The following is a 10,437-nucleotide window of genomic DNA, read 5'->3' on the forward strand; positions in this document are numbered from 1 at the left end:
CCCGTGAAGCGAGATAACTGAAAAGGAAAAGTTAAAGGTTGCTGCGATTTGCGATAAGGTGGCGGAAGCATTTTGACTCGGCTTTTGCTAATTCATTTTTTTCTGCTCTCTCTACTTTCACACAGGAACTTCCTCAAACGCTTCCACCCCGTCCAACAAGAAAATGGACGATAAACCAACGACACCCATTGCCAAACCTGCCACACCGACCAACTCGGCCGCCAGTAATGGCGTGCCGAAGGTCGTGAACAAACCGCCCGTATTGAACCCAGGCTATCCGCCGTACCTGGGTGGACCCCTCAACGGTGAGTGCCCGAGCGATGGTCTCAAATAGAGTAGCTAACAATCTTTTGACTTTCCGGTTTTTAGGAGCACCTCACGAACTGCAAGCCGCCTACGGTGGCCCGGGAGTGCACAACAATCTTCCTCACTCGTTGAACAACTATGCCCGCGCGCCGCTGGCGTTCGATCCACACCCGCAGATGCGAGCCCCGCTGGGGCCGATTGCCATTCCCGGAGGAAAACCGTGAGTATTTGTTTGGATAAGTAGAAGTTTAGTTAAGTTGAAGCGGTTGCATTGGGTAGGTTAGTTGGGTAAGTCTGACATCTGATCAAATTAGGCCGTTCGCAATGCTGAGTTTCAAAATTGTTTCAAACTATTCGACAGTTCTAAAATTTGGTGAATAATTTATTTGATGAGGCTCAATCGAATTAACTTTTCAGAGCCGAGGATTCTTGTTCACTATACAATACAGTTTAAAACTATAATCAAAAGGTACATCACAATAAATACATTATCTTCCGCTATCGAATAAGCCTCCAGTGGTTTCATTGTATGACAGTACCGCCAACGGAGGGCAGAGCGCATCCATTGCAGCAATGGACGCAAAATGTGGTCAGCACTCACACCCTCCTCACGAAACGGTTGCTTTCCAAAGTCGACGACGCATCGACCGAAAGAACAATGAAGAGGATCACACAATGGTTGCTGCCGAATAAACAGACAATCGCGAGACACATATCGAGAGTGGGCTGTTTCTGTCGACAACAATGAGTTCTAAAATTTTAAACTGTCAAAAATGAAACTGCAACACGATCAGTGCAACGCACAGTTTTAAAAGGTGTATCCATCTCTACATAGGTATGCGTGTTCAAAGTTTGTTGGCTGATGGCTTTGGGAATACTTTCGGAGCAACATGGTATCATAAGAGAATATATGTATTATTGGACAGTACAAGATCTTCAGAAGTATTTGAAAATATATCCAGAGAAGTTTTTGGAGATCTATGATCGCCAGAAGATTTTTTGTAAAAATTAGGAATCATCTGGTTTCCTGCGAGACATGATTTAAATTGTTCGACAGTTTGGGATTTTCAGAATAGTACCTGATCAACCAGCTGTCTTCAGTATAGTACCTGAAAAGGCTTGACTTGAATAAATATCCTGAGTACCTTATGGAGATCTCGAATTACCTGAAGGTTTATGAAATAATTTCTGAGTTGCTTGGTATTATATGAGAAAATATCTTAGGAATGTGATTTGGATTGTTGTGATAATTATTTATGGAGATCGCTGGTATCCTGATGGTCTTTAAAACAGACGACGTGATTTTAGTTGTTGTACAGTTGAAGATCTTCAGAATAATATCTCTGATCACCTGAAGGTCTTTGGAAAATATTGTGAGTCACTTGGTATCATGAAAGTTTGAAAGAATAGAATCTGATCAAACTGAAGTCTTAAAAAAGTATCCAGAGGACTTTCTGCAATTGAAAAGGCCTCAATTCCATTTTGTAAACAAACTATGTAAGACCATTTTGTCGCGAACCGAAGTTCGTGAACAAATCCTCTACCCGATTTTTTTTTAGGTTTGCGAATGTAGGTTTCGGTTCGCGAGAAAATGGCCTTACAATGTTTGTTTACAAAATGCAAATGTCAATTGTTGGTCTTGATATGACAGAATATCTGAGACATGCGATTTGGATAGTTAGATATTTTTAGAATGATCGGAAAAATTACGACATTTGAAAAAACTTGGAAATTTCAAAATGAAAATTCAAAAGTCGCTTGGGATTTTAGACAGAACTCTTTGAAATTTTAAAATTACTAAAATCAATTATTCCAATGATTAAAACTCTACAACTTTCTCAAGTCTTCAAAATTTTCCAGTTCCAATATGCTGTTTCCAAAATCCTACATTTTAAGTATTTTTCTCAGTCCAAGATTGTTGAAGAAAAATCCAATTCTGTTTATTTTTGTCTAATTCTAGGATCACGAAAATATTTAAAACTCACAAATCCCGAAAAAATCATAGTCTAAGGCTTTAAACGTCTAAACAAAATGTCGAAGCCTTCAGAATCTTGGAAATTTTCTAATTTGTTTTAGAAGATTTCTGTTAATAGGTGTGTTAAAACATGTTCATGTTCGGAGATCTGAAGTTGAAGATTTATAAAATAATTTCTTAATTTAATCTCTCACTCTAAAATTCCCATTCAACCCGATAGATTTCAGGTAATGACCTATTAACAAATCCACGACTACACGACTGTTACTTTGTTAATTCTGGTGATTTGAAATCAAAAGAAGACTCAAGCTTTAAAAACTATCAAATTCTCTTAATTGACCACTTTGTCAAGCAGTTTTAACGTGACTTTCTACCAGCGATTTCACAAAACCGGACCAACTAATTTCTATTTTTTTATGAAACGCACAAATGTTGGCTATTTCTCTCGAGGTCCTAGAAGAAAAAATCTCAAAATAATGTTTTATTTCAAAGTTCGAGTGGTAGTAAACGTCATTTTAAGTGCTCGATGAAGTGGTTAATTGATTTTCTCTTTAAAGTGAAAGTTAATGCTTTTCCCTTGATACTGAATCCACACCCGTTCAAACCACACCCAAATTCGAAATACACCAATACCAACAAGCATTGCAAATTAGAAAAATGAGAAGTATTGAAATTTTGAACATATTCGTAAACATAATATCATTGTATAATTATAATAATTCTACTACTGAAATGACAACTTCAATTCCAAGATTCCAAGTTCAGGGTAGTCCTACTAATGCTCAGGGTAGTCTTCCTGTAGTTCAGGGAAGGCCTGCCGAACTTCAGCGAAGTCCTGATGAAGTTCGGGGAAGCCCTGCCGATAGTCCTGCCGAAGTTCAGGGAAGTCTTGCTGAAGTTCAGGGAAGTTCTGCGGAAATTCAGAAAAGTTCTGTTGAAGTTCAGGGAAGTTCTGCCGATGTTCAGGGAAGTTTTTTTCGAACTATAGGGAAGTCGTGCCAATGTTCAGAGAACTCCTGCCGAAGTTCAGGGAAGTCCTGCTGAAGTTCAGAGAAGTTCTGCCGAAGTTCAGGGAAGTCCTGCTGAAGTTCAGAGAAGTTCTGCCGAAGTTCAGGGAAGGGCTGCTGAAGTTCAGGGAAGGGTTGCTGAAGTTCAGGGAAGTCCTGCTGAAGTTCAGAGAAGCCTTGCCAAAAGTTCTGCTGAAGTTCAGGAAAGTCTTGCTGAAGTTCAGGGAAGTCTTGCTGAAGTTCAGGGAAGTTCTACGGAAATTCAGAGAAGTTCTGTTGAAGTTCAGGGAAGTTCTGCCGATGTTCAGGGAAGTTTTTTTGAACTATAGGGAAGTCGTACCAATGTTCAGAGAACTCCTGGCGAAGTTCAGGGAAGTCCTGCTGAAGTTCAGAGATGTTCTGCCGAAGTTCAGGGATGTTCTGCCGAAGTTCAGGGAAGGGCTGCTGAAGTTCAGGGAAGGGCTGCTGAAGTTCAGGGAAGTCCTGCTGAAGTTCAGAGAAGCCTTGCCAAAAGTTCTGCCGAAGTTCAGGAAAGTCTTGCTGAAGTTCAGGGAAGTTCTGCGGAAATTCAGAGAAGTTCTGTTGAAGTTCAGGGAAGTTCTGTCGATGTTCAGGAAAGTTTTTTCGAACTATAGGGAAGTCATACCAATGTTCAGAGAACTCCTGCCAAAGTTCAGAGAAGTTCTTCAAATGTTCAGGGAAGTCCTATTGAAGTTCAGGGAAGTCCTGCCGAAGTTCAGAGAAGTCCTGCCGAAGTTCAGAGAAGTTCTGCCGAAGTTCAGGGAAGGGCTGCTGAAGTTCAGGGAAGTCCTTTCATTTCAATTCTCGAAAATCAGGGCATGATGAAGTTCAGGGAACTCATGCCGAAGCTCAGGGAAGGCCTGCCGAACCTCAGAGAAGTCCTACCGTAGTTCAGGGAAGGCCTGTCAAAGTTCAGGGAACTCCTGCTGAAGTTCAGCGATGTCCTGCCGAAGCTCAGAGAAGTTCTGCCGAAATTCAGGGAAGTTATGCCAAAGTTCGTGGAATTATCTAATTATCTTTAAAAATACCAAGATAAATCAGAATACCTTCATCATAAAGACTGAAATGTTTACAAAATATACTCAAATACTTGTGACACAACTTGATAAATTTGAAGATCAAATTGGTTTAAAAAATATTTTGTTGATCAATGGCAAAGGTGGATGATTTCTACAACATTTGAAGATATAGTTCAATTTATCTAATTATCTTTAAAAATACCTAGATATAACAGCATACCGTCATCAAACAGGCTGAAATTTTCGCAGAATATCCTCAAATACTTGTGAAACAACATGTGAAAAATGAGGAACCTTTTGATTAGAAAAATATTTCATTTAGCAATGGCACAGGCTGGGATTGAACCCAGACCCATTGGGGTGTTAGAAAGCAGTCACGTTTATCATTACACCACCGGCACCAGCCATCGGGGCATTGGACAAGTAGAACTGCGAATAATTTGATCAAATCTCATGCTCCTTAATGGTGCCCTTTATGTTGTGAAGACTAGTACTTCAAAAAGGGTAACTTTTGAGGCAAGACAGGGTGACCTCAACAAGTTAAGGGAACAAGATGCACTAGATGTCCACAACAGGTACAGCAAAGCATCACATAGACGCCCTTATGCACACTAACTACTCAGGGGGTAGAAGGTCAAGAAGAGCCAACGCCGCCAACTAAAGCTTGAACCGGTCAGCAGACGATGCCCTTGGAGCATTCTTACGCACAGATACATGCAAAAGCCAGTTGATTGCTTAGGAAAACGAAATCTAATGCTTGGAATTGCGTTACATAAAAAAATGGTTTGCATTGCAAAAATGCATTTTACAGGTATGTTGTCTTGGGAGGAAATGTACCTGACAATATTTTGAAACGATCTACGGGAGTGAAATATGACCTTTCATACGAAATACTTGTTTAATTGATGAGCAAAGTTAGCGACCACTATGATTGCGGTCTTAAATTTGAACTTAGAAAATCGTTTTCAGAAAATTTAAACAATAAATCAATCTTGTAAAAATTGCTAGAGATAGCCATTTTAGCTCTTTAATTTTGCACGGAAGAGTTTTTTTCGATTGAGCGCTGCGTTATTTTGAAAAAATCGATGAAGTGAGTCATTCTAAACCAATCCACTTTCACCTTAAATTGCTACAGTTTAGGGAAGCTATTTTCTGAAATTTGTCCAATACAGTACTGTAACAGGTTGTCTTGACTATCAAAAGCAACAGCAAAACACCCAGAAATGTTAATCCAAGCGAGTTATTAGCAAAAGAAAAAATCGATGGTGAGAATCGATCATTGTAATTAGGCCCTTATGAACGCTCTCTATTGAATTTATTCATTGCCATAATTTCAACACTTTCATTTTTTTGCTAGTTATTAACAACCGGTAAATTTTTAACCGAGACAACCCGAAAAACCCAGCGGCGTCGGTGTGTAAGCGTAACTGCCTCTCACTCCAAAGGGCCTGGGTTCAATCCCAGTCGGTGCCGTAGGTATTTTCTGAGGCATAAAATCTCTGATCACGTCTTGCTTCGGAAGGGAAGTAAAGCCGTTGGTCCCCGGTCGATGGGTCGATAGGTAGGGTTCAAGCAGTGCTGATAAAAATCGTTCCTTCTACACTCAACTTAGCTGAAAATGAAGACAACCTTAACAGATAGACCAACTACCTGCATGAATTCGAATTTTGACATAAACACATTCTCTTGATCAAGGCAAGCTCTGAGTATCATTCATTCGTGGCTGGATGTTCATCTTGGTGGGGATAATTTTGAGGATCAAAAGCAAAAGGATTATTTATTTTCATACTACACTAATACGCTGTAGAACGTGTTCTGTTGGTTTTTATACACAGATTGATGGAAAATTATTTCCTCATGCTGAATTGATGATAATGACGAGGTTTTAGGCTCTGGAATCGACAATATTCAAGATAATCATTTTGCCCAGCATGAATTTGATTATTCTGCTTTTGAGGATCGTTTCCGATTTTGACAATTTTGGGTTGGATAATCAAGCAGTGGTTCGCGTATCCGTTGATGAAAAATGAACTCATTTCGACAGTTAGCATGCATAAGGGCGAAGCCAGGGAGGCAGCTTCCACACTTGAACCCAGTGTCTATTTTTATCATTTACCATCACACGCAAGGAGTAGCGCTTCAACGCAGTGTAGATGAATTGCGTTCGTTTTGAATATCTTTGCTATGAAGTACGAGCGAAACGAACAAATCGACAGTGAGCATGCATAAGGGCGTAAACGCGATAATCGATTCGCTTCGTCGATTTTTTCTTTTGTAATTCGCTTGGATTAACGTTTCTCGGCAAAACGAACGCAATTCATCTACACTGGGTTGAAGCGCTACTCCTTGCGTGTGATGGTAAATGATAAAAACAGACACTGGGTTCAAGCATAGAGGTAACTCTAAGACCAAAAGGTCCTGACGAAAAGTGCTCCACTTTTTGGCTCAGCTCTGGTACTATCTTCGGTCCCAAGCTAATCGATGCACCCCTCGAAACATAGGAAAATTCACGAACCCCTCATTTTATCTTTCAAATTTTCATAGTGAATCAAAACAAACATAGTGTAGTACTAGAATTTCGACTGGAATGGGGTACGTTAATCGAGTTGCTTGGGATCAATAGGCTAGTCAAGTAGTGAGTAATTTTAAAATCGATAGTTTCGTATTGATTGTTGGTTCAAGTGTGGGAGCTGCCTTCCTTAAGTCGGTACCATTGGTACTCAAACAAACAACGGTAGCATTGTAAAACAAGACCGACGAAAAAATTCTGGAAAACCCCTGGCATTTTAAAATGAAAATTCACTTCAACTTAAACATTGCTTTAAATGAGCGGAAATTTTAACACTGATGGTATCGAGTGGTATCGAGGTTGATTGGTTTTTGTTTTCAAATCCAATAACCTTAAATTATTTTTTCAGTCCAGGATCTGACTGGCTTAGGTCTGTAATTTTCTTAATTCAATCTTTTACAACAAGCCTCTTCAAGCAACGCAAAACAGTCGTGAAGATCTTTGCTCCGAGATTGCCCTGTTGGATAAGGCTCAACGACGGTGGCTCAAATTTCATCATCCAAAAGCTGTGCACATCCGCAAATTTAACTCGATGCTTTCCCGCCTGCAGAAACCAACTGATGAGCATTTTCAACTTTGTACATTAAGATGTTTAATTCCATTCTCGATAAAATAGGTAGTATAATAAAAGGCTATGGAACCATACCCTAAACAACATAAATCCAATGCAACTCTCCGACTGAAATTGCTTTCCTCCAAAGATTGTTTAAACTAAACTCACCTTCTCTCTCCCACTCTCTCTCTCTCTCTTTTCATTCCAGCGCCTATTCTTTTCACGTGAACGCCGAAGGTCAAATGCAGCCAGTCCCTTTTCCCCAGGACGCCCTGGTTGGACCGGGGATCCCCAGGCACGCCCGTCAAATCAGCTCCCTTAACCACGGCGAAGTCGTGTGCGCCGTCACGATCTCGAACCCCACCAAGTACGTGTACACCGGTGGTAAGGGTTGCGTCAAAGCGTGGGACATCTCCCAGCCCGGTAACAAGAATCCCGTCTCGCAGTTGGACTGTCTGGTGCGTTTAGCGATCTTGTTCCGAAACCCGACGGTGAAGCATACTAATTCTCGATTTTATTTCCCAATCTTCAGCAACGGGACAACTACATCCGCTCAGTGAAGCTGCTGCCCGATGGTCGGACGCTGATCGTTGGTGGTGAAGCGTCCAACCTGTCCATCTGGGATCTCGCTAGTCCAACACCTCGCATCAAGGCCGAACTGACCTCGAATGCGCCGGCCTGCTACGCGCTGGCCATCTCGCCCGACTCGAAAGTGTGCTTCTCCTGCTGCTCCGACGGAAACATTGCCGTCTGGGACCTGCAGAACCAGACCCTGGTGCGGCAGTTTCAAGGTATTTCCCTACCCTCTATCCCCCACACGGGACGAGTTTATTAATTTCAAGTTCTATTCTTAGGTCACACCGACGGAGCTTCCTGCATTGATATTAGCGCCGATGGTACAAAACTGTGGACCGGTGGGTTGGACAACACCGTCCGATCGTGGGATCTCCGGGAAGGTCGACAGCTACAACAGCATGACTTCACCTCGCAGATATTCTCGCTCGGCTACTGTCCGACTGGTAAGTCCTAGGCTGCTCGATTCTTTCCTAAGTCGTAAATTAATCCCAATTTCTTCCCAACAGGTGAATGGCTCGCCGTCGGCATGGAGAACTCCAACGTCGAGGTGCTGCACGCCAACAAACCGGACAAGTATCAGCTTCACCTGCACGAGAGCTGTGTGCTAAGCTTGAAGTTCGCCGCCTGCGGCAAGTGGTTCGTGTCCACCGGCAAGGACAACCTGCTAAACGCGTGGAAGACACCGTACGGTGCTTCGATCTTCCAGGTAATTTTCTCCGTATCTACATCGCAGGTCAGCATTTCTAACACTCCCATTTCTCCCCACCAGTCAAAGGAATCATCCTCCGTATTAAGCTGTGATATCTCGGCCGACGATAAGTACATCGTGACCGGCTCGGGCGACAAGAAGGCCACCGTCTACGAGGTCATCTACTAGTGTGGTGCTGGAACTAACCGCATCAGAGAGAAAACAAAAAAAAAAGAGAACCCACCACCCCGCAAAATTCACGGAGTATGCAAACAACACACTGAAACAAATATTAACACCACTTCCGTTGACGTCTCAGTCCAAAGTCGGTGCACCAAAAGTGTCATATATAGTTTGTTAGAAAAGAAAAACAAAAAGAAAGCAAACAAACAATTTGAACAGTAGTAGTTTAAAGCAACAAATAACAAAGGATAAAAAAGGAAAGTAACCTGTAAAGCCTGATTACACTCATTAAGCTACACTTTAAGCTAAAAAGAAGAAGAAGAAGAAGTAAACAAACGATTAACTGTGTATAAAGTAGTGTACGTATTGTGTCTAGAGGAAAACAAAAAAGCATAACTTTTTGGTTGAAAGTACAGAAATCCTAATGTAAAAAGCCTAAGTTTTCGTTTTTGATCGTAAGAATATTACAAACTAGTAGAAACCAGAAAAGAAAAAAGTGCTCTCACCTATAAAATAAAATGCTACATCTCTGACAGGTGTCCAATTGCAGCTTGTATTATATATACAGATAAAAGAAGAAAAAAAATATGAATGAAGTTAACTTCAAAACAAAGGCAACTGTAGTTTGATTTGATTTCTGGAAAAAGGCTTTCTAGGAGAAACGTAAGATTCCCGTTCCCGTTCTCGGGGAGCGAGTAGGATTTATTTGTTTCTAGTGGTAGATATTTGTTTAGTCGTCTCCTAGTTTTTTTTTTTTTTTTTGTTTAAACCGGATCATTAGAAGATTGAGAAAAGAAGCTTTACTTTTTGTTGATAAGCTCTCCCGAGAGAACCGAGATGAACTAATTTCGCGAAGTATGTATGTAAGGATAGGTAGCTTTTAGGCGGTAGCGTAGCGATTTAGGATGCTTTTGTTTATAATATTGTTTAGGGTCACGTGTGCTAGGAAAGCACGGAAATGTATGATCTTTTTTTTTTTAAGTAGAGAGAATGAGAGAGTGAAGGTTAAGAAGAACAATAGTAAATGTTAGTGAAACAACAGGAATAAGAAGCAGCATAGCTAGAGTTGCGTAATTACACAAAACGGACAACGGCTGCTCGTTGCGTAGTCGCTGCGAAGTATGTAAAGATAACAATATGTAACTATTGTTTTTTTATGAAAAAAAATACTGAAAATTGTTCTTATTTTTCAATCAAACAGCTTTTTTTTGTATTATGTCGTCCGAACGTCCGTTAAGACATGCTTTTTTTAATTATTTGTAGCAGCTGGAATATACCTGTCTCTGAACAGCTGCAGATTGTTCGTCTTGCGAATTTTTCAAAATTTTGCCATTTAAAACAACATCAAAACTGATTCTTAACTCTCAGAGGCGTCACATAGTGTGATTTTTCCGGATTTGCATTAGTTTCCCGGAGTTCCAAAAGCTCTCGAATTTGGCAACTGCACTTACAAATCTTAAACCCTCCCCCTTATTCTGCGAGTCACGTGACTCCCTGTCACCGGTGAGGTGACAATTGTCACCGGTGAGGTGACAATTGT

At 40.9% G+C, this 10,437-nt stretch overlaps 1 protein-coding gene across 3 annotated transcripts in view; it reads left to right on the forward strand.

Moving 5' to 3' along the window:
* LOC135709462 (protein groucho-like) overlaps positions 1-10,098 on the forward strand; it is a 125,507-nt gene extending 115,409 nt beyond the window's left edge. For all 3 annotated transcript variants that reach the window (XM_065231814.1, XM_065231815.1, XM_065231817.1), the window contains exons 11-17: positions 126-305; positions 370-526; positions 7,659-7,908; positions 7,983-8,241; positions 8,305-8,469; positions 8,533-8,732; positions 8,796-10,098. In XM_065231814.1, the coding sequence (XP_065087886.1) occupies positions 126-305; positions 370-526; positions 7,659-7,908; positions 7,983-8,241; positions 8,305-8,469; positions 8,533-8,732; positions 8,796-8,903 (1,319 nt within the window). In that variant the 3' untranslated portion in view covers positions 8,904-10,098. The remainder of the gene's footprint in view (positions 1-125; positions 306-369; positions 527-7,658; positions 7,909-7,982; positions 8,242-8,304; positions 8,470-8,532; positions 8,733-8,795) is intronic.
* The last annotated feature ends 339 nt before the right edge of the window (positions 10,099-10,437 follow it).

This window comes from Ochlerotatus camptorhynchus, unplaced genomic scaffold, assembly GCF_037179485.1.
Source record: "Ochlerotatus camptorhynchus isolate MF236.1 unplaced genomic scaffold, CSIRO-AGI_Acam_v1.1 ptg000361l, whole genome shotgun sequence".
Lineage (NCBI taxonomy): Eukaryota > Metazoa > Arthropoda > Insecta > Diptera > Culicidae > Ochlerotatus > Ochlerotatus camptorhynchus.